We start from the raw sequence: 24,730 nt of genomic DNA, 5'->3' as shown, positions 1-24,730 counted from the left end.
ATACACAAGATGAGTTATGTAACATGGTATTTCAATAGAACATTACCTCGGATCTCTGCACAATTTACTTACCTATACCATGCTTCATTATTGTCATCCAGGAACAGCAGACTTACAACAAGGATAGTCTGCACAGCAAGGTCCATGCTCATAGACTATGTATATTTCCGGAATATAGCGCTCTGCCTGATGTATGGTGGTGGAGTTATCACACATGTACTGTTTTACAGAATGGTACATTATCCACATGGAGTCACATATTCCCCTGATACTAGAGGTCTGTCTGTGTCTGATGTTAGTACATCAAGCAGCAGCTGATAGTGATGACATTGTTCATGTGGTACAGTCTTCTAACACAGTGGCACATCAAGCAGCAGCTGACAATGATGACATTGTTCATGTGGTACAGTCTTCTGACACAGTGGCACATCAAGCAGCAGCTGACAGTGATGACATTGTTCATGTGGTACAGTCTTCTGACACAGTGGCACATCAAGCAGCAGCTGACAGTGATGACATTGCTCATGTGGTACAGTCTTCTGACACAGTGGCACATCAAGCAGCAGCTGACAGTGATGACATTGTTCATGTGGTACAGTCTTTTGACACAGTGGAGCTGTCAGTAACACCAACAATGGAGGAAAGTTTCTCCTCCCTTCTCCTATGACTGTGTTTAGTGGAGGATGTCTAATCCATATAAGTCACACAAATGGCATACAAGCAGCACCTATGCAGCCAGCATCTGAGAGCCTCTCAACAACCAAAGCATGAACACATGGCATCGGGGATAGGCATATTGGAGTCTGTGAGCAGCCTGAGGCTTGCCTATCCAGTCGTCAACCACTGAATGTCAACAACTCTAAACTAGGCTCAGATGGAAGGTAATCAGACTATGTCAAAACTGCTGACAGTACTGTATGCTCTGTATGAAGACCCACATGGCCTCCATAAATATCTTCAATGTTAATATAGAATGTTTCAGTGGCAACCCATATGGCAACCAGTACGGTGCTCCCATGGCTGCTTGGAGCTGGCCACCATAATGAAGGTAGGGGATGGTTGAACACTACTGGTATGCCCAGTCACTTGGCAGATAGCTGGCCCCACTGTGTCCTGCTGTAGATATTCATGAGGACATGGGTAACACTCAGCTATCTCCACTGTGACCTATACAACTGGCAATGGGTGGTCCATTGGATGTGGCCAATATATGTCTGAGTCAGCTGTGGGCAGTCCTGCAGTTTTAGCCGTAATCCAGATGTACACAGCTGACACATATCCCTACTCAGATATGACGTAATGGCTGCTATCCATCTGCTAGTACCACACAGCAGCAGATGTAGCAACATTCTTGTACACACAATAACTCTGCTATCAGCTTTCCTGAACTACACACCTCCAGAGCTGACTATACACAGACACATGGCAGACACAGTCAGCATTCCACCCCTGGATGCACCACATACTGAGGATATGATTCACGAGTGTCTACAACTCTCCCCCTTGAGCGATATCCACATTTACTACAGGCAAAATCCATAACATTTCCACTTATGCTAGCATTCCGGTCCAATGCCACTGCCCACCATCTATGTAAATAATGACTGTACTCTGCCCACCTTTCTAATTAATACATTGATGGTAATGTCTGATGTGTCATGTGGCCTATTTATATTTTTGGGTCATAGCTCACAGATGTGGAAAAGATATCACATCTTTGAAAGGTTCACAACATACTACTCCCACCTCTTCCTTGCATGTGATTCACTGTGTCCACATTGTCTACAACTTCTCTCCCAGCACCTCTTCTGCTGAATGTGATCCACTGTGCCCAACTTCTCTCCCGGCACCTCTTCTGCTGAATGTGATCCACTGTGTCCACATTGTCTACAACTTCTCTCCCAGCACCTCTTCCACTGAATGTGATCCACTGTGTCCACATTGTCTACAACTTCTCTCCCAGCACCTCTTCTGCTGAATGTGATCCACTGTGTCCACATTGTTTACAACTTCTCTCCCAGCACCTCTTCCGCTGAATGTGATCCACTGTGTCCACATTGTCTACAACTTCTCTCCCAGCACCTCTTCCACTGAATGTGATCCACTGTGTCCACATTGTCTACAACTTCTCTCCCAGCACCTCTTCTGCTGAATGTGATCCACTGTGTCCACATTGTCTACAACTTCTCTCCCAGCACCTCTTCTGCTGAATGTGATCCACTGTGTCCACATTGTCTACAACTTCTCTCCCAGCACCTCTTCCGCTGAATGTGATCCACTGTGTCCACATTGTCTACAACTTCTCTCTCAGCACCTCTTCTGCTGAATGTGATCCACTGTGTCCACATTGTCTACAACTTCTCTCCCAGCACCTCTTCCACTGAATGTGATCCACTGTGTCCACATTGTCTACAACTTCTCTCCCAGCACCTCTTCTGCTGAATGTGATCCACTGTGTCCACATTGTCTACAACTTTTCTCCCAGCACCTCTTCCGCTGAATGTGATCCACTGTGTCCACATTGTCTACAACTTCTCTCCCAGCACCTCTTCCGCTGAATGTGATCCACTGTGTCCACATTGTCTACAACTTCTCTCCCAGCACCTCTTCCGCTGAATGTGATCCACTGTGTCCACATTGTCTACAACTTCTCTCCCAGCACCTCTTCTGCTGAATGTGATCCACTGTGTCCACATTGTCTACAACTTCTCTCCCAGCACCTCTTCTGCTGAATGTGATCCACTGTGTCCACATTGTCTACAACTTCTCTCCCAGCACCTCTTCTGCTGAATGTGATCCACTGTGTCCACATTGTCTACAACTTATCTCCCAGCACGTCTTCTGCTGAAGGCACACATAAGACAGCCAATGCTATAGTCTCCTCTTGCTGTTGCTGTTTTTTTAGCATCAAGTTGTGTAGCAAAGCGCACACCACCCATATCTTACTACACATCTCTGGAGTAAATAGTAGTGTGTATTCCCATGTATCAAGATGTTTTTACAGTGGCTGAATATGGTGGTATTGGCTGACTACAGTCAAAAATTGTTTTACCTTTCATGCTATTCTGGACATGGACTTTGAACACAATTTCTTTTTCTGATTTATATATTTAAATTTGTCTTTATACTGCGATATTTGTTGGAGTTCAAGTACTGATCATCCAAATCACCAGGCATTGCTTTTGCAAATTTTAACATTTTCTTACTGGGTCTGATTTGTTCTCTTTGTGTGTGGTTTTGGGGATTGGCTCACAGATCGTGAACTTGCATTGCATTCTTCTTGCATTTAAGGATTTGTTGACTGTGGTTCTTTTTGAGCTTTTGAATACTGAACTTTTAGCAGCTGACTGGATCTATCATATCTCAACAAAATATTTTATGGACCCTGACTCCTTGCTGTAGCAATTCAGAAATATCATTTTGCTATGGAGGTTTTATAAATCTGGAGCATCTGGACTACAGCATTCCAGTTTGTATGGAATCTATGAATATGACTGGTTTCTGCAAGTTCAAATTTTATGTAAAAGGACATTTTATTTGATTTGCATTTAAATACAGCCAGTCAAAATTTTATGTAGAGTTTTTATTATTGCTGCAATAATTTTGTTGTACTAGTTCTCACTATTTGATATTTTTGTTTAATCTGTCTATATGATATGGTTGTTTTGGGTTTTTTTTTTCCTTTTCTTTGTCATTGTGTGCATTAGCTTTGATAATGTAAGAGTGCTTAGGAAATAAGCACTGTAACAAAATCAAAACTGAAGATGAAGTTGAAGGGTCCACGCAGTGGCAGCAGGACTTCAGCACCTTGAGCACCCTTTTGTTAATGCTCCAGCTCTGAGCCAGTGCATTATTGCATGCAATCTCTGCCACTGATGGGGGGGGGGGGGCTGTGGATGGCGGACATCAGTCATAGCTCCAAGGCATATATGAAATTACTACGAGGAGCAACCACTGTTATGAGTGGTATGAAACCTTAATTCATGGGACTGAGTCTTCACAGCCTCTAGGGTGGACAATATGTGCAACTACCAACTAGATGTGCCTGTGTAAAGTCCTCCCTGCATGAAGTAGCAGAACAGATTGCACATTGTCAGATGTGGAACCATGGGAATAGCCCAGACGGTACACAAAGTGCTTGTATATAATACCCTGTGCACTGAATACTGGCTGGCAGCTGGCCATGCAAGGCCTTCTGGCTGATGTAATAAACAGCATATGGAACAAGTTGGGGACTTGGTAGGAATGTGTCTACAGTCAGTAGTGCACAAAATCTCTGGAAAACAGGCTATAGTGCATGGAAATGAAGTATCTCCTTCACATACATCAGCATCGCATCTATGGGCTGAAAGAATCACAAGGCTGAGGTCTGCAAAACTCCTTTGAGTCCACTGTTAGGCACCAAAAAGCCCCTGTAGCAATGGCAGTTAATGCTATACAAACCTATGTGTCTATCGGGATGGGCAGTTCACATATGCACTTTCATCTCATGTGAGGATGGCACATGTCAACTATCTCCTACATATCTCTGTTCATGGCACAACAGTCAACTATGCCCCAGTCATGGAATTGATGTTGTGTCAGCATCTGATGGACTCCCCTCTGACATTGAGGGTGTTGGCATAAAACACTGTGGACACTGGCTTCCAAGGTAGCCAGTAACATAGGATAACCAGTTGAAGCAAGTACTACGCTTAGTATCTTAGCATGAGTTATTCACCAGTTCAGTGAAAATGTTGTTCAGTTAAGCTTTTCTCTATGGCTCATCAAGCAAATTTTATATATTTCTGGATATTTTCACCATGTTTAGTTTCATCATTTGTAAGCAAGATGCTTCTCATCACCACACTGGCACTCATGACATTATGCCATCAGTTACAAGTAATGCAGGCAGCACTATTTTTCAGCCAGCATGATCGTGCTGCCTGCTCCTCTAAATTGTACTCTCCCTCTGTGTCATCACACACTGTGCTATTTTATGTAATGCAGGATTCTATTTGTTTCTGAATACCATCCCAGCCTTGTCTAACCTCAGCACTTTTCTACTGAGAAATGGAGTGTGGTAACGCCAAAACCAATCATAACGCAGTGTGCTAACACTGAAACCATCATAATGCAGTGTAGTAATACTGAAACCAATCATAATGCAATGTGGTAACACTGAAACCAATCATAATGCAGTGTGGTAACACTGAAACCAATCATAATGCAGTGTGGTAGCACTGAAACCAATCATAATGCAGTGTGGTAATGCCGAAACCAATCATAACGCAGTGTGATAACACTGAAACCATCATAATGCAGTGTAGTAATGCTGAAACCAATCGGAATGCAATGTGGTAACACTGAAACCAATCATAATGCAGTATGGTAACACTGGAACCAATCATAATGCAGTGTGGTAACACTGAAACCAATCATAATGCAGCGTGGTAACACTGAAAGCAATTGTAATGCAGTGTGGTAACACTGAAACCAATCATTATGCAGTGTGGTAACACTGAAGCCAATTGTAATGCAGTGTGGTAACACTGAAACCAATTATTATGCAGTGTGGTAACCCTGAAACCAGTCTTACCCTACTTAATGAACAGTCCAAAATAGCAGGAATAGATATGAAGGATGCTTATCTGTTTATCCCTTAAAGACTACCATTCAGAAAGTACCTCAAAGTTGAAATTGTCACCATGTTTAGGCTTCAGCTCTGCCATATGGACATCCAAAGTTACTAGAACATTTTAAAAGAGTTTCTCTTTAGGGTTGGCACATCTCAAAAAAAATCATAATCCATATCTGAACAAGTGCCTATTTAAAAGACAGTTTCAAGGATAATTATTACACAACATCTATCAAATATTTTTTTGTGAATTAGTATTTGGAACTCACAGTAAGATACAAAAAAACTCATACCTTATCTTTGTAACACTAGTGACATCTTTGTACAGATGAAAGTTTTCCTTCACCAAGACAACTAAAAATACAAACAATGTAGGCAACTGTCTTCCAAGAAAAGGCTCTTATAGCCATGGCCATGTGATATATGCCATTGTCCATAATCATAGTCCTTCATACAAGTTTTCATCGGGCTATCTACCTGAGTGTTTATGTATTTGCTTACTAACTTACTTACTTATTTTTTTTATTTTATCTTATCGTATCTATCTATCTATCTATCTATCTATCTATCTATCTATCTATCTATCTATCTATCTATCTATCTATCTATTTATCTTTGATCCAATCAGTCGTATTACAAAGGTCTTCTATTTATTTTCAGGGGTGATCTGATGTGATATTTATACTAATTAACCATAAATAATATTATATTCATAAAGTAGCAGAAAGTATTCTAAGAACTAAGCCAACAAAGGAATGCAGAAAGGACATTCTTCCAATAAGAATTACTGCAAGTACAGATACAGAGAAAAGACAAGAAGTGGGAGGAATCTACTGGTGAAATTTGGCAAAGGAACAAACATACTGGGAGCAAATAATTAGAGAGAGCAAAAGGTAACAGAATGGGAAGAAGCCAAGAATACATCTGGCTGCAGGTTAGAGACTGCCTTCCCTATCAGAGATTGTTATCAGAGAATAGGCAAAAAAAATAGGGGCATCCTAAGTGAAAGACCAGCAATTATAGAGGTTTTAGTAAAATCTAGAACAGAAAGTGTGGTTAAAAAAGTAATAATTACTATTCTGGGATAATATTATTTTTACAGGCATTATTGAATAATAAATTTAGTTTAAAAATCACTCATTTTATTTAATACTCCAATACCTGCTTGTGTCAAAAGAATAAACTACTCACTTTTATGGAGTATTTTAACAATTGCAAAAAAAGTTATCACTAAGAATTGAAAAAATGAACATACTCCAACCTTGAAAGAATTTATAATAACTGCAACCAATGTTTGTCATTTATAACCTCTTACCAGAACAACCAGAATTACCACTTCTTACAACATTTGGACAAAGTTTAAAGAACTGCTAAACAAACAGTCACTGATGCTTAAATAATAATATGTTAATACTTGAGAATCTTCTTCAGTTTTTTCATTGCATAGTAGTCACCTATGTAAATAGTCATTTTGTTGTGTTTTGATAACATATTGCTCATTTAATTGTCTAAGTTCTATGTGCATGTTATAACTTGTTAATTGAATGTTAATACTGTAATAAAAATTCTTGAGAAAAAAGGGATAATTAGTAGGGCATATAGAGTATGCATGATAACTAAAGGACTAAAGCAGACAGAGTTAGAAAGGATTGGGAAGAGAGACTGGATAAGCAATTCACAAAAAAAACAAAGGGAGGACATACGTAAGGCTCCCAAACATTGCACAATGTCTAGAAGGTTTGGGATTTTTTTATGGAAGTGTTTGCATAGCTATGTTTTTATGCCCCAAGCAGACTCCAAAGATTTTTTCCTCAGGCAGACTGCAAATATTGGAGGTGTGATAGGGAAGAAAGAGAAAGATGGGAACATATTTTTAGGAGTATAATGAATCGGCAGGCTTTAAAAATGCCCTGGAAACTATTCTGTCAGAAATACTGGGTGAGGAAAAATTGATGTAACTAAGGAATTTTTTTTTTTTTTTGAGCTGCGACACAGAATCGGAACTGCCTTGACAAATTGAGGCCATGTTGAGTTTAATTCTGTTGACTGCCAGAAAAGCAATTACTAGAAAATGTGAATCAAAGGCTAAATCGAGCACACTTAAAGAAATGAATATAGCAACAGAGATAAAAGAAATTATAATGGGATCCTTAGCAAATGGCAGCTGCAAATTACATAGAAAAATTGGGAATTGCAGCAACAATGCATGCAAAATAATGTTTTGTGGGAACAATACCTGCAGAATGTTTTAGAGGAGGAATGAGGTTAAGGAAAGTCAGGATTTGAATGAGCTACATAATGTCCAATTGACAAAGACTGCATCGAAGATAATATGTGATGTATAATGTTTGCAACTTAAAATATGTCAATATGGTTTGTTTTCTTTTATGCAAATGTATGACTGCCTATTTCATATATGATTATTCAATAAAGATGTTTCCTCTTTTAAAAAATAAGGGATAATTTCATTAGAACACTTTGAAAATTGCCATACTGTTTCATTTTCCTGTTTGGAAATAGAAGAAAGACATGTAATAGCAGACAGAGTGGACAGGAACTAAGCTTCAGATTTGGTTGTGGATAATATGTTAGCTGTCACTTTAGACATGGAGAATCAGAGAGTGGTAATTAAATCTGATAATGATGTCTTGCCAAAAGCAAATTTACTAAAAATGGACTAATTAAAATTAGCTTTTGGTACAAGGCTAGAATAAGCTAATGGAATGAGTTATGGAGTGTGTTGAGAACTCCATGAGATTCTAAACTGGGCTTGTGAATGTAAAAGATCTCAAAACCCAGGGCATGCCACTTTGACTCAGGTAATCATGTTAGAGGTGACACAACATGATAACATCAGGATGAAGCTGTGGAAGGTGGGCAGGACATGGCTCAGGCCATGATGGTGACAACATTTACTGCTGCTGTTACTAGTGAAAATAATTCCAGAGAGATAATGACACATCAAGCTTTCTCTACATTAAAGTATTGAGAAAGGTGATGACAACGGAAGTTGGTTGCTCACAATAAAGACAAATGGATGTTGTTGCTGCTGTTATTAATTTACTTGATTTCTGGAGAAATGCTAAGGTAACAAAAAAAGTACTGAGCCATTGCATCAGTTCCCAACAAACATATAGTGAATAAAGTCTGACCCCCTAGTATAACTTGTAATCAACCATCTTACGATATTTCATTTGACACTTTGAGAACTTTGAACAGGTTTCTCAAAATTTTAAAGAACAAATCAGAAATATGAAAGACATCACAAAATACATACATCACAAAAAAAATGTTTTTACAATTTTGTAAAGAAAATTTGACTGAAAAAGACATTAAGAAATTTTGTTATAATATAATGTTGCATAAAATGTAAATAAGTCTGTTGATACAAATGGATATACAGTAAGGGGTGGTAATGTTTTTTGGATCTAAAAAAATGAAGGGAGTAAAAGAGCAAATTGGATTAATTTCCCTAATATTAATCCTGTAAATTACATTAAAGGAAAAATATATTACAATAAACATTAAAAATTCTGTTGCTTTTTTGCGAAAATTGTTGATATGGTGAGAATATGTCACAGACATAAATATGAACAATCTGGGCATAAAGATAAAAAGGACTGCAGACCAGTGTGCAATGAATATATAGAGGAAGAACATTACTCGCTAAAACACTTAAAACTATTGATAAATTCTGTTACCTCTTTACTGTATGATAGCAACATTCCCCATATAAAATGGCATTCATCTGTAAGTGTATTACTACACCATTACAATACTCTCCAGTTTTAATGACATCCCCCATCAGTATTTTATTTTATCATAACAGTGTTTGTAGTAGTAACTGTAGAAAGCTGCTTTTCACAATTTTAACAAGAGCTTCCTATGGTGGCAAGAGCAAAGTGTTTTTTTTTTAAAGCCAGTATCCATGAAGTGCATATGCATTGACATGTCATTGTCCTCACGACTGCATACCTAATATTGTTTTATGTTTCTATAATAAAGATCTGTGTGTGTGTGTGTGTGTGTGTGTGTGTGTGTGTGTGTGTGTGTGTGTGTGTGTGTGTGTGTGTGTGTGTGTGTGTGTGTGTGTGTGTGTGTGTGTGTGTGTGTGTGTGTGTGTGTGCCTGCATGTGTGTGTGTGTGTATTTGTGCATGCATGTGTGTATGCATGCATGTGTGTGTATGTCAATGTTTATGTATATGTAATATGCATGAGAGACATTCATTATGTAATGTCAGATCCCAAAAGGTCAACCTCAAAGTGCTGAAGCATAAAAATTCATACCTATCTGCTTTCTTAGCATTACAGAACGCCAGTACCTTGTTATATGAGTTTGATTGTTTTTCTCCCCTTTCCATGCTGTGTTTGATCTTGAAGTTGTTGCGTAGGGTGTGGGAGGTTCAGATGTCTTTGTCCTGTTGCATAGAACGTGTTTCCATTATTTTATTTTTTTTTTTGGCTTTTCACTTTTTTGCAGTTCATCGTTTTGATGACAGTCTTTTGAGATTTGATATTGCACCTGTTCAACGTAATGAATGTAATATATGGGTCTGCTTTACAAGACCAAAATACCAAATAAACAACTTTCATAATACCGAGACTAAAATGCCATTTCAAAATCCTGACACTTCATACAGCCAGCTTTCATTTAATCATAATGCATATAACTGAAACTCATAAAACTGACACAACCCCCCCCCCCAATAACCACACTACCTTCTTGCAATCACTTTAAGACTGCACTAAAAACTCACTTAAAAAGTCTCTGGTTATGCCCATGCACAAATCCCGACTAGTAACCCTCCTTTTTGCCTCCCTTCCTCTCCCCTCCCCTAGCCACCCTGCCTCACACCATCTGATCATTGCATTCCTTCCTTTGCAGGCTCTGGCACACCCTTTACCTTCCCCTACCTTCCTCACTCAATTTTTCAGACCAGTTTTAACATGCTTAACTACCTCACTTCATCTCAACTCCAAATACATATCCAACTGACTTGCACCCAGCTTCCTCTCACTGCTACATATATGACTCACTCAGTCTCCTCTCTTACTCCTCTGTCTTCCCCTTCCATCCCATTAGCCTTTCTAGCTTGTTCCACCTTCGTGTGGAGCTTCTGCTTTAGTGCAATATTTGTATATAAGATTTAGGTATATAAGTTTAGAACAGTATCCATTTGAGCTTAGTACCCTCTGTATATACATCCTACCTTTATTCCTAGCCTCTAGCTAGATATTGGTATATCTATTCATTACTATGTTTCATATTGTATGTATAGCTAATGTTTGGTGCAGTTTGCATTATTTGCTATTGCGTATATTCAATTGTTCTTCATGTACTCTGCTGATCATTTATTGTTCTGTGAAGCTTTTCTCCCCGGGCCTTCACTGAAAAAGGACCTGTGTCCAGTTGGAACTTCCAGGTAAACAAATGTAAATAAAAATAAATAAATAAAAACACAGAGGCATGCGACCTCTCTCCTTCACAGTAGCAACCATAATCATCCACCACAACAAAGGAGATTAATTCACCAGTCCAAATCTGCAACACATAAACTGGCAATATTATGAAACATAACAGTGTATAAATGTACAACACATTAAGAAAAACGGCCCCTTCAAATGTAATGAAACATAACATGTTATATAGCAGATCACATCTTCAAAAGTTAAGCAATACCTTGAACAAACTTCAAAGATTACCCTGAATTATTTTTCAGGACAGTTTCAAACTGAGAATGTCATAGCAGTAATTACTGCTTCTTCAAAGATGATGGAAAGTCTTTGTTGACATTCAGAAGACTGAACATTTCAAATACCAAGCTGAGAGGAACAGGAAAGCTGTTTATTATCACACTGTAATGTGATCTCAGAGTTGGTATATTTAATTTGTGGGGGGTTTGGGGATGGTGCAGCCACCCATAGGAGTGCAGGGGAGCACAGCCCCCCTGCAAAAATGCAAAAGTGAAAACTTAATAATTGTTTTTATTGAATTTAAGGGTCTGTACTGAATATTCATGTCAGTGATATAGCCACCATCATGAATATTTAGTGGTCTATTTTTGGCTATATGGGTATTGGTTGGTGGGCGGGGTGTAGGTGAGGTTAAGCACATTTTTTGGATTTTCTTGGGTAGTGTACTGTTGCTATTGTGTTAGTGGTTATTGTCATAATTGCATTTCCTGTAACACATCCACTATATTTTCATTTCTTTTAGGTGCCTAGTATGAGACTTTAACAGCACAGCACACTATTCAGCATATCTTCATAGTTTTCTCTTTTATGTAGTAGCAATGAAGTCAGTCTTGTAAAACTGTGTTTAAATGAAAGTCGGCTGTATGAACTGTCAGGATTTTGAAATGTTGGTGTCTTAGTTTTGCCATATTGAAAATCTGTGAGGTGGTGATTCGGTCTTGTAAAGTAGACATATATATATATATATATATATATATATATATATATATATATATATATATATATATATATATATATATATATATATATATTGGATATATATCGAAAGATATATAGCTATAGGTGTCTAGGACATTTCACTGAATGCACATTTCACTAAAACTCAAATTAATGTGCACTTTTTACTGAAAGCTCAATTCACTGAAAACTCAATTCACTGAAACACATTTCACTGAAAGTTATATATGGCCTCTTTCCCACTGTAATGCAATCCTGGAGTTGGTATATATAGTAAGAGGGGTATGGGGGGCACCACCTCCACATCGGAGAGGTGTGGGGGGCACCCCCCCCCACATCGGAGAGGTGTGGGGGGCTATATTTTAAATATTTTGAACTCTATACATGGATACTCACATTTCCAATATATTACTCTTTTCCAAAAATACTATATACTTAAAATATGTGGAGGGGCTACACCCCCCTTACTATATATACTTACTCCAGGGTTGCACTACAGTGGGGAAAAGGCCATATATAACTTTCAGAGAAATGTGTTTCAGTGATTTGATTTTTCAGTGAATTGTGTTCAGTCATTTGAGTTTCAGTGAAATATGCATTCAGTGAAATGTCCTAGACCCAGCTATAGATATATATAGATGTATATAAAGAGAGAGAGAAATATATATATATAATGCATATAATATATGCCAGGGTAATCCTATGGGCTAGGCTTGTAAAGGCTCCAGGGCCATTAGCCTACTACCCACCTATGAACCTATATATATATATATATATATATATATATATATATATGTGTATATATATATATATATATATATATATATATATATATATATATATATATATATATATATATATATATTTATATATATATATATATATATATTTTTTATATATATATATATATATATATATATATAAATAGAGAGAGAGATAAATATTATGTCTAGTGTCATTAGCGCATTCTACCTAATATAGAGAGAACATTTGAGAAGGCCAACCCACTTAGTTTCTTAACCTTGAATTATCTTCTGTTCCTCCTTTCACCTTTACTACTTTATATAAAAAACACTTTGCTAGAATATACCATTGCTAGAATCTCCTTGTGTTCTGATTGAGTGTCCTTCTCAAACAATCTGGAAATAAGTATATTTTGGCACTTTTTAACTGATCAGAGTTCTGTACTATCTTAATTTTTGCTGGACTGAATTACTTATATATTTACTAGCATTGTTTTCTGATACTCTAAGTGCCTCCATTTAAATTTTTCCTAATTTACTGCTTTCTGCACTTGAGTTTAATCATTTTTAATGTAATTGCATTTATTTAAACTGTATTTGCTTTAATATTGCTACACACTCCCATGTGTTAACTTGCACTGCATTTGAATTGTTTTTACTGCTGTTTTAGCTGCTTTTCTGTGAAAAAAAAGTTCTAAGCTTGTTTCCTACCTTTCCTGCAACGAGTCTACTCCAGATACAGATTTCCTGTACCCAGGACTGTTTGTAAGCTTCTGAGCGCCCCAAGCCTTTCTGTACTGGATGGAAGCCTTCTAGCTTATCAGTGGGAGTGGCAAGCACTAGGTAGCCTACCTACCACAAGAAGACTGGTTTCTGGCCCATAAAATGTAGTTTATTGGCTGTTTGGGCAGTGTTTCCATCCCTTTCAACTTTCTGGTTTAAAGCCAGTGTTTGCTCAGGTTTGTGCTTGTTTAATCTCTGCTCAGTGGGGTCGAGTTGAGCTACTGGTGCCAGAAAGTCTGCTCTTTGGTTTTTCCCTTAGATGTTGCTAGTTCTTTCTCTCTTGTACTTCAAATAGCCTAATCACTTTGCACTTCAACAGTTTTTTGTAGCAATTATTATACTACACCTAAATGCCATTAGCACTAGTTGTTCTTCATGGAAATAGCTCCAGTACTTAGTAGTTATGACCAACCCTCCTGGCATGAGTAAAGGGCAGTTCCCTGTGCTTTCTCCTATTAACCTGGTGCACTTGGGTATTTTGAGGCAGTGGAACAACTGCCACATGTACACAGATATTGCCAATGTACTGGCCAGCAGATTCAGTGCCAACTTTACTCCTCTCTCCACCCCAAAGGACCAATCACAATACCGGAAGAATGCCAGGCACCCAGCATTACTGCAGCACAGGGTAAAGTTGCATTGTCCAAGGCCAAGAATACAGCTTCCATGGGACCCAATAATATCCCTGGGTGTATTCTACATGAACTACAAAGCGAACTGGGACAACATCTATGTGCCTTGTTCAGTCACAGCCTCACCGCAGGCTTTGTCCCTACCAAATTGTGCACTTCTACACTCATCCCTCTCCATAAAGGGGGAGCAAAAACAGACCCTGGGAATTATTGCCCTATTACCCTGATGAGTCTGATATGTAAAGCTATGGACCACATCATCATGGACCTGATTAACAAAGATATAGGAAATCTCCAAACTCTGAACCCCATGCAGTTTGGCTTTGTGAAAGAGAGATCATGCCTGCTCAACCTGGTTTACTTCTCTGAGTCAGTCACCAGGGCTGTGGATGAAAGTAAGGCATTGCATACAGCCTACCTTGATCTGGCCAAGGCTTTAGATACCATTCCTCACTCGGGAATTATTGATAAACTCACCAAACTAGGCATCGACCCCTATATCACTAGGTGGGTTGCAAACTGGCTCACAGATAAAACACACAGTGTGACAGTAACAACCTCCAAGTCAAACTGCTGACCAGTCATGAGTGGAGTCCCACAGGGATCAGTCCTGGGTTCTCTCCTGCTCAGCATCTACTTCTCAGAAGTCCAGGCCAACACAAAGGGACTCTAGCTGACCAAGTTCACAGACAACTGCAAGCTGGGAGCCATTATTAACTCCCCAAGTGATGCAGACATCCTACAGAAAGGCCTCACTGAGACCAATGACTGGTGTCAAAACCATGGCCTTAAGCTTAACGCAAAAAAATGGATCATCATCCCCTTTGGTAAAAACTCAGTCCCCACTAATTACCACATTGATGGGAGCCCACTGAACACTGAAGGCATTCTAAGAGATCTGGGGACATAGCTTGACAGCAACCTCTCATTTGACCACCACATTGCCACTGTGGTCAGAAAGTCCTTCTGTGTGGCACATCTCATTACCAAGAGTTTTGCATCCAGGCAGAAAGAGGTCATTGTCTCCCTCTACTCTTCCATCATTAGGCCAATCATCGCGTACAATGCCCCATTTGGCATGTACCTCACTAGACACCTGCAACAGCTGGAGTGGCCACAGAAGTACCTCGCAAAGAGGATCCTAGGCATTAAACAAATGTCCTACACAGGCAGACAAAAAAGACTCCAGCTATTCTGTCTCATATCCCCTACTTAGAGGAGATTTCTGCTTGACTTACAAAGCCATGTCTGATCCAGCTTTGTTAGAAATTCGACATGTAAAGAAATCCCAATCCCTCTGCACCACACGCTCCAGAGATCTCAACCTCATTACCACAATCAACAGAACATGCTGGAGGGACAGGTTCCTCACCCAGAGACTGCCCATGCTCTGGAATAGACTTTCCATACATGTCAAGCAGAGCAGTTTGCTGTCCCTCTTCAACAGAAATCTTGATGAGTGGATGGGTAATAGAAAGTTCACCCTGGGGATCACTCCAGTGGCTCTACTTGATAGAGGCACTGGGAACTAATGCCAGGGCACTTCTATGGTCTAGGCTTGTAAAGACTCCAGGGCCATTAGCCTAGTACGAATTTATGAACCTATAGATATAGATAAAGATATAGATATAGATATAGATATAGATAAAGATATAGATATAGATATAGATATAGATATAGATATAGATACAGATACAGATATATATATATATATATATATATATATATATATAAATACATTTTAACCAAACAGTACCTGCACAATTTATGTCACAGACTGGTGACCTTGAAATAAGGACAGTACATGTGTAACGTTACAATGATTGATCCAAAACCTGGTTACTGGAAACAGAGTAAATCTAACTCTGGCATTTCTGAAATGCTAAGTTTCACAAAACATTTAGCTGCGTTACTGTTTTCATGAAGGAGGGGGCAATGCCCTTGGTACTGTTGGGGGGAGCATAATCAGGGTCATTTTTTAAATATTACTCTAATTCACTTAAAATGTTAATTGAATAGCAGGTTTTGTATCAACATGTATTTAAATAGGAAGTCTGATACTCTACCACCTGGCATTACTGACAGAGTATTTTTTTTCCTTTGGTCTTACTAAAAATACCTTTATTCATTTGCTCCTGAAGCTGTCTAGCATTGTTATTCCAAGTGCCAGTGGTGTGGGAGAGTTTTACCATCTGTTAATGAAATGTTGCTACATTAAAAAATACCAGTATTGCATTTGTGGTCATGGGTAAAGGGCTGAAGCACTCAGTATGTGGCAGAATGACTGTAGCAAGATGTTTGTCATATTTCTTGCAAGTAATTTGCTAAAGTTTTAAGTAGGAGACCCCTGCCTTTAACTGGTGAGAGTCTTCAACAGAAGACTTTTTTTGCTTTGGTTCTGGCATGTGCCAGACCCTCCTTAGTTGCAGGGCACTAGATCTGCCAATCAGTCCAGCTGATGTAAGAGCTGGCCTGGTTAATGATGCCCATATACAATTTCCCAAACAAACACAACACGCACTCAAGTAATGGAATGTTCAACCTGTCACAACTTTTCTTGCTCTAATCTTTTTACTTCCTTGTTCACCTCCCACATTCACTACTGCCAACACCAGCATCTTCAAAAAACACTGAATCAAATCATTGTCACATCACCATTTATTATGCCAAACTGTGTTACCTTCTACACAAACAAACCACCATTGCAGCCCCTCCTCACCCCCCAGTATTTAGGCCACCCCCCCCCCCCACACACACACATAACTACCACTCTCAGGATCACACTTCATTATAATAACAGAATCAGAAACATATTTATCTCTCCTAAAATACCTAGAGACTTCGTTACAACTTTCCTCCATAATCTTTATTCTCCTTTTAAAGAGTCACACTGAACTCAAGCCAGGCTCAGTAACTACCTTTACTCAACAACAGAACAGTCATCTTTCTGCATTGTCCTGTGCCCTCCTCAATGCCTATAGTATCAGAAACAAGCTAAACCATATAAGGGCTTTTATCCCCCAGGACAATCCACACATTCTTGCAATCCAAGAATCCTGGTACATACAAAACTCTCCAAACTTCCAACACTTTCTAACCAGCTAGGCTAGGAAAATGCTCAGACAGAGGCTCTCTAATTAAGTACACAAATAACATAAACTCCAACGTCATTTCCAAAACAAACTTCTCCTCAGACATCAGCCCTAACTGGATTCTCCAAAAATGTCCTATTCACAAAAGTAAACCAGTAATGATTCATAAAGCCTATCTACTGTCTCCTTCTTCCCTAAACAAATTCATATCACTCATCATTAACTAATTATTTGCCCTTTGTCATCTGGCATGAGTTCTTTTCTAACAGACCTAGGTCTCCTTCAACAAATAAAAAAACAGCAAAACCTAACCTCAGATGCTCTAAACACTCCACATTCAATGCTATACTAGAAACATGCAAAACTCCATCTGCATTATGTACATTCTCCTTCCACCCTTCAGCGAGCAATGCTCAGTCATTTTTGCAACTATTATTCATTGCATAAAACTGCCACTAATGTTAAAACACTTCAGAACAAAGTTTAATATTAGTATGGACAAGCTGAGAAAGTTTCTCACAGTCCATATCTGGAGCCATAAACTCTACTAAGTTGGTTTAGCCATAAGCTTAACCAGTTTTCTTCTCCAGCTCCACATAATTTCTTCCCACATATCCATAGGCTTTATAAACCCAACAACACTGACGGCATATCCACTGAAGTGAAACATTTGTCTGTAAAGGATGAAGCAAGGTAAAACTGCACCCATTCACACATTACACACATTATTTTGGAAAACACCTATCTCTTCCTGTCACCTACATATATATATATATATATATATATATATATATATATATATATATATATAATATATATATTAGTACCCCACCCATTCACACATTACACACATTATTTCGGAAAACACCTATCTCTTCCTGTCACCTACATATATATATATATATATATATATATATATATATATACAATATATATATATATATATATATATATATATATATATATATATACACACACACATAAATATATGTGTATGCATACACACACACATAAATATATGTGTATGCATACACACACACACACACACACACACACACACACACACACACACACACACACACACACACACACACACACACACACACACACACACACATATACATACACACACACACATATATCTATATGTATATATATCTATATATTCATATCTATATATATCTATGGTTCTACCTGACATAATCAAAACCCCAGCTCACCGACAACGCAATCACCGACACCACATAATCGACAGTGCAGAAACACGAAACCTCACATGCCCGACAACGAAATAACCGACGGTACACAAACATGAAACCGCATACACTGCACACACCACAATAACAACAATCAACAAACAAAACACATCCCCTGTCCAAAAACCACACATACAACACAAGCACACCAAAATTCCTACAAACCCACACTAAACCTCACATACACAACTATCTACAACCCTAACCCAAACCCTAACCCTAAGGTCCGTCACTATCGCATACTCAGCTAACCCGCGCCCTAACCCTAACTCACTTAACCTGCCCCTAACCCAAAGACTATCACTACCGCACACTTACCTAACCCTCTCCCTAACCCTAACTCACTTAACCTGCCCCTAACCCAAACACTATCACTACCGCACACTTACCTAACCCACTCCCTAACCCTAACTCACTTAACCCGCCCCTAACCCAAAGACTATCACTACCACACACTTACCTAACCCGCGCACTGACCCTAACTCACTTAACCCACCCCTATCCCCACAGACCCTCAATATCCACACTTACCTTACTCACACCCTAACGTCCGTCACTACCGCATACTTACACAAACTTTTCCCATGTCAGCATCCTCGGCATTGGTGTTTTCATCCGTCACATCGGTCTTCTGCATTGTCGATCTTCTGGTGCTCACGATTCGCTTGTCGGTGTTCTGGAGTGTCGACTATCTCAGGTAGAACCATATCTATACATACATATATATATATATATATATATATATATATATATATATATATATATATATATATATATACATTTAATTTACTATCAAAATGTGGAACAGCACTTACTGGGATGGCCGAATGCATGTTTTCCAGTTTTCATAATTCCGATCCAGAAATGTTTGAATCCTCATTAGAGAATAGTTAAGTGCATTCACTAATATGGGATTGACATTCTGATAACAGATCACACTGGGGGATTGGGAATTTACCCTATTCCTCAGTGTAGTGCAGTCTCGGAGTTCAAATATATAATTTGCAGGGGATGTGGGGGGGGGTTAAGGGGGGCTTGCCCCCCCCCCCCCACAAAAACATTATCGGTAACATGGAATTCAATGTTCAAATATCATTTCCTTGGTTACCATTCATGACATTTTGGTAATTCTTTTTTACCAAATTCAGATAATGAATTTGATCAAAAAATGGAAAATTGCTTGAAGCGGGCGGCGAAAGCCAACATATTCTGGCTAGGCTTATAGATTTCCTCGGGCAGATAGCCTAGTACTTACCTATGAACCTATGAACTTACCCATGAACCTATTTTTTGGCTGCTCCCATTAGGGGTTCTCACAGCAGATCAACTGTTTCCATTTCTTCCTGTCCTCTGCATCTTGCTCTGTCACACCAACCACCTGCATGTCCTCTCTCACCACATCCATAAACCTTATCTTAGGCCTTCCTCTTTTTCTGTTACCTGGTAGCTTCATCCTTAGCATCTTTTTCCCAATATACTCTGCATCCCTCCTCAGCACATGTCCAAATCAATGTAATCTTGCCTCTCTTGCTTTGTCTCCAAACCTTCCAACCTGGGCTGACCCTCTAATGTACTTATTCTGAATCCTGTCCATCCTCATCACACCCAGTGCTGACTCCTGCCTTTTTGTCACTACCACTGTCTCCAACCCATATAATATAACTGGTCTCACTACCCTCTTGTAGACCTTCCCTTTCACTCTTACTATTACTCATCTGTCACAAATCACTCCTGACACTCTTCTCCACCCACTCCATCCTGCCTGTACTCTCTTCTTCACCTCTCTTCCACACTAACCATTACTCTGAACTGTTGATCTCAAGTCTTTAAACTCATCCACCTTTGCCACCTCTACTCCCTGCATCCTCACCATTCCTCCATCCTCCCTCTCATTCACACGCATATATTCTGTCTTAGTCCTGCTGACCTTCATTCCTCTTCTCTCTAGAGCATATCTCCATCTCTCCAGTGTCCCCTCCACCTGTTCCCTACTCTCACTACAGATCACAATGTCATCTGCAAACATCATAGTCCACGGGGACTCCTGTCTGATCTCGTCTGTCAACCTGTCCATCACCATTGCAAATAAGAAAGGGTTCAGAGCTGATCCCTGATGTAATCCCACCTCCACCTTAAATGCATCCATCACTCCCACCGCAGACATCACCACTGTCACACTACCCTCGTACATATCTTGTACCACTCTTACATACTTCTCTGACACTCCTGACTTCCTCATACAATACCACAACTCCTCTCTAGGCACCCTGTCATATGCTTTCTCTAAGTCTACAAAAACACAATGCAACTCCTTCTGACCTTCTCTGTACTTCTCCAACAACACTCTCAGAGCAAACATTGCATCTGTAGTGCTCTTTCCTGGCATGAAACCATACTGCTGATCACTAATCACCACCTCCCTTCTTAACCTAGCTTTCACTACTTTTTCCCATAACTTCATGCTGTGACTGATCAATTTAATCCCTCTGTAGTTACTACAGCTCTGCACATCACCCTTATTCTTAAAAATTGGTACCAAAACACTTTTTCTCCATTCCTCAGGTATCCTCTCACTTTCCAAGATTTCATTAAACAATCTAGTTAAAAACTCCACTGCCATTTCACCTAAACACCTCCATGCTTCCACAGGTATGTCATCTGGACCAAAAGACTTTCCATTTTTCATCATCTTCATAGCTATCCTTACTTCTTCCTTGCTAATCCACTGCACTTCGAGTCACTATCCGCACATCATCCCACCTTCTCTCCCTCTCATTCTCTTCATTCATCAGCCCCTCAAAGTACTCTTTCCATCTGCTCAACACACTCTCCTCGCTTGTGAGTATGTTTCCCTCATTATCCTTTATCACCTTTACCTGCTGCACATCTTTCCTAGCTCGGTCCCTCTGTCTAGCCAATCGGTACAGGTCCTTTTCTCCCTCCTTAGTGTCCAACCTTTTATACAACTCTTCATACGCCTTATCCTTAGCCTTCACCACCTCTATCTTTGCCATGCACCTCATCTCCTTATACTCTTGTCTACTTCCTTCATCTCTCTGACAATCCCACTTCTTCTTTGCCAACCTCTTTCTCTGTATACTCTCCTGTACTTCTTCATTCCACCACCAGGTCTCCTTGTCCTCCTTCCTCTTTCCAGATGTCACAACAAGCACCTTTCTAGCCATCTCTCTTACTAGCTCTGCTGTAGTTACCCAGCTATTCGGTAACTCTTCACTGCCACCCAGTGCCTGTCTTAACTCTGCCCTGAACATCACCTCACAATTACCCTTTTTCAATTTCCACCATTTGATCCTTGAAGCTGCCCTCACACTCATCCTCCTCTTCTTGATCACCAATGTCATCCTATAAACCACCATCCTATGCTGTCTAACTACACTTTCCCCTGTCACCACTTTACAGCATCCAGTCTCCTTCAAACTGGCCCTCCTACATAGGATATAATCCACCTGTGTGCATCTTCCTCCACTCTTGTATGTCACCCTAAGCTCCTCCCTCTTGTTAAAATACGTATTCATCACAGCCATGTCCATCCTTTTCGCAAAATCCACTGCCATTTGACCTTCTGCATTCCTTTGCTTAACACCATACCTACCCATCACTTCCTCATCCTCTCTGTTCCCTTCACCAACATGCCCATTGAAATCTGTTCCATTCACCAGTCTCTCACCCTTGGGTAAAGTCATCACCACTTCATCCAACTCACTCCAATTTTTTCTTTCTCATCCATCGCACACCCAACTTGTGGAGCATATGCACTAACAACATTCATCATTACACCATCAATTTCCAGCTTCATAAACATCACTCTATCCGACACTCTTTTCACCTTCAAAACACTCTTTGCATACTGTTCCTTCAGGATAATGCCTACACCATTTCTCCTCCCATCCACACCATGATAAAACAATTTGAACCCGCTTCCGATATCCCTAGCCTTGCTCCCCTCCCATCTGGTCTCTTGCACACACAATATACCAACCTTCCTTCAGTCCATCATATCAGCTAGCTCTCTCCCTATACCACTCATACTGTCAAAATTCAAAGTTCCGACTGTCACTATCACAGTCCTAGCCTTTACCTGCCTTTGGCCATGCCTTCCGCCTCTTCTCCTCCTTTGACCAACAGTAACCCAATTTCCGCCAGTGCCCTGTTGGCCAACAGTACTGGTGGTGGTCATTGTTAACCCGGGCCTCAACCGATCCAGTATGTATATCTGTACTGTTGTCTGCATGTATGATTTGGCAAAATATTATGCCTGATGCCCTTCCTGACACAACCCTCCCCATTTATCCGGGCTTGGAACCGGCACAAAGAAATGCACTGGCTTGTGCATCCCTAGTGGATGTGTGCGTGTGTGTGTGTGTGTGTGTGTGTGTGTGTGTGTGTGTGTGTGTGTGTGTGATATATATATATATATATATATATATATATATATATATATATATATATATATATAGATAGATAGATAAATATACATAATGATATATAGATATAGATATATAAATGCACACACACACACACACACACACACACACACACACACACATATATATATATATATATATATATATATATATATATATATATATATATATATATATATATATATATATGGGCTCACTTCAAAATTCTGAAAGCTCAGAATCCTGAATCTCAAAATCCTGAACTCAAAATCTCTAAATCTCACAATACTGAAAACTCATAATACTGAATTTCATAATTCTGAAAAACATACAGGACACCAACACTGACTGTACTGCAGCATAAATACATACAGAAACAAAGAAAAGACAAGCCATATCAGTCTAAACCAACTATAAGAAGGGGGGCAAGGACCCCTGCACCCCCCATGTGGGGGGCTTCACCCCCCACATCCCCTTGCTACTTAAATATATCAACTCCAAGATTGCACTTCACTACACTAAGATGAGTTATGAAGTAGTATAGTACACTAAAAGGGAACATGACTAAGGTTACAACAGGCAGTTGGTATATTTGCCATTATCTTCTATGAAGTGCAATTTCAGAGTTGATATATTTAAGTAGCAGGGGATGTGGAGGGGGGCACAGCCTCCCACATGGGGGGTGCAGGGGGGCTTCCCTCCTGCTTATAATTGTAGATGAGTAATATGTTTCTGTATGTATTTCTGCTGGGTGATAAAGGATAGTGAGGGAAAGGTACTCACAAGAGAGGAGAGTGTGTTGAGCAGATGGAAAGAGTATTTTGAGAGGCTGATGAATGAAGAGAATGAGAGAGAGAGAGAGAGAAGGTTGGATGATGTGGGGATAGTGAATCAGGAAGTGAAACAGATTAGCAAGGAGGAAACAAGGGCAGCTATGAAGAGGATGAAGAATGGAAAGGCTGTTGGCCCAGATGACATACCTGTGGACGCATGGAGGTGCTTAGGAGAAAGGGCAGTGGAATTTCTAACTAGATTGTTTAATGAAATTTTGGAAAGTCAGAGGATGCCTGAGGAGTGGAGAAAAACTGTTTTGGTACCTATCTTTAAGAATAAGGGTGATGTGCAGAGCTGCAGTAACTCAGAGGGATAAAACTGATCAGTCACAGCTTGAAGTTATGGGAAAGAGTAGTAGAAGCTAGGTTCAGAAGGGAGGTGATGATTAGTGATCAGCAGTATGGTTTCATGCCAGGAAAGAGCACTACGGATGCATTGTTTGCTCTGAGAGTGTTATTGGAGAAATACAGAGAAGGTCGGAAGGAGTTGCATTGTGTCTTTGTAGACTTGGAGAAAGCATATGACAGAGTGCCTAGAGAAGAGTTGTGGTATTGTATGAGGAAGTCGGGAGTGGTAGAGAAGTATGTAAGAGTGGTACAAGATATGTACGAGGGTAGTGTGACAGTGGGGAGGACTGCAGTGGGAGTGACAGATCCATTTAAAGTGGAGGTGAGATTACATTAAGGATCAGCTCTGAGTCCTTTCTTATTTGCACTGGTGATGGACAGGTTGACAGATGAGATCAGACAGGAGGCCCCGTGGACTATGATGTTTGCAGATGACATTGTGATCTGTAGTGAGAGTAGGAATCAGGTTGAGGAGACTCTGGAGAGGTGGAGATATGCTCTAGAGATAAGAGGAATGAAGGTCAGCAGGGCAAAGACAGAATATGTGTGTGTGAATGAGAGGGAGGGTA

At 39.7% G+C, this 24,730-nt stretch overlaps 1 gene segment (V, D, J or C); it reads left to right on the top strand.

Annotated features, from left to right (window-relative positions):
- The first annotated feature begins 292 nt into the window (after nt 1–292).
- LOC122814896 overlaps nt 293–24,730 on the top strand; it is a 145,183-nt gene continuing 120,745 nt past the window's right edge. Inside the window, 2 exon segments of the C gene segment in view lie at nt 293–644; nt 10,099–10,149. Of these exon segments, the coding sequence occupies nt 293–644; nt 10,099–10,149 (403 nt within the window).

Source organism: Protopterus annectens, chromosome 11.part0 (genome assembly GCF_019279795.1).
Source record: "Protopterus annectens isolate FY-2018-M chromosome 11.part0, PAN1.0, whole genome shotgun sequence".
Lineage (NCBI taxonomy): Eukaryota > Metazoa > Chordata > Ceratodontiformes > Protopteridae > Protopterus > Protopterus annectens.
Note: the sequence above shows the minus strand (reverse complement) of the source record. Positions and strands in the feature narration are given on the sequence as shown.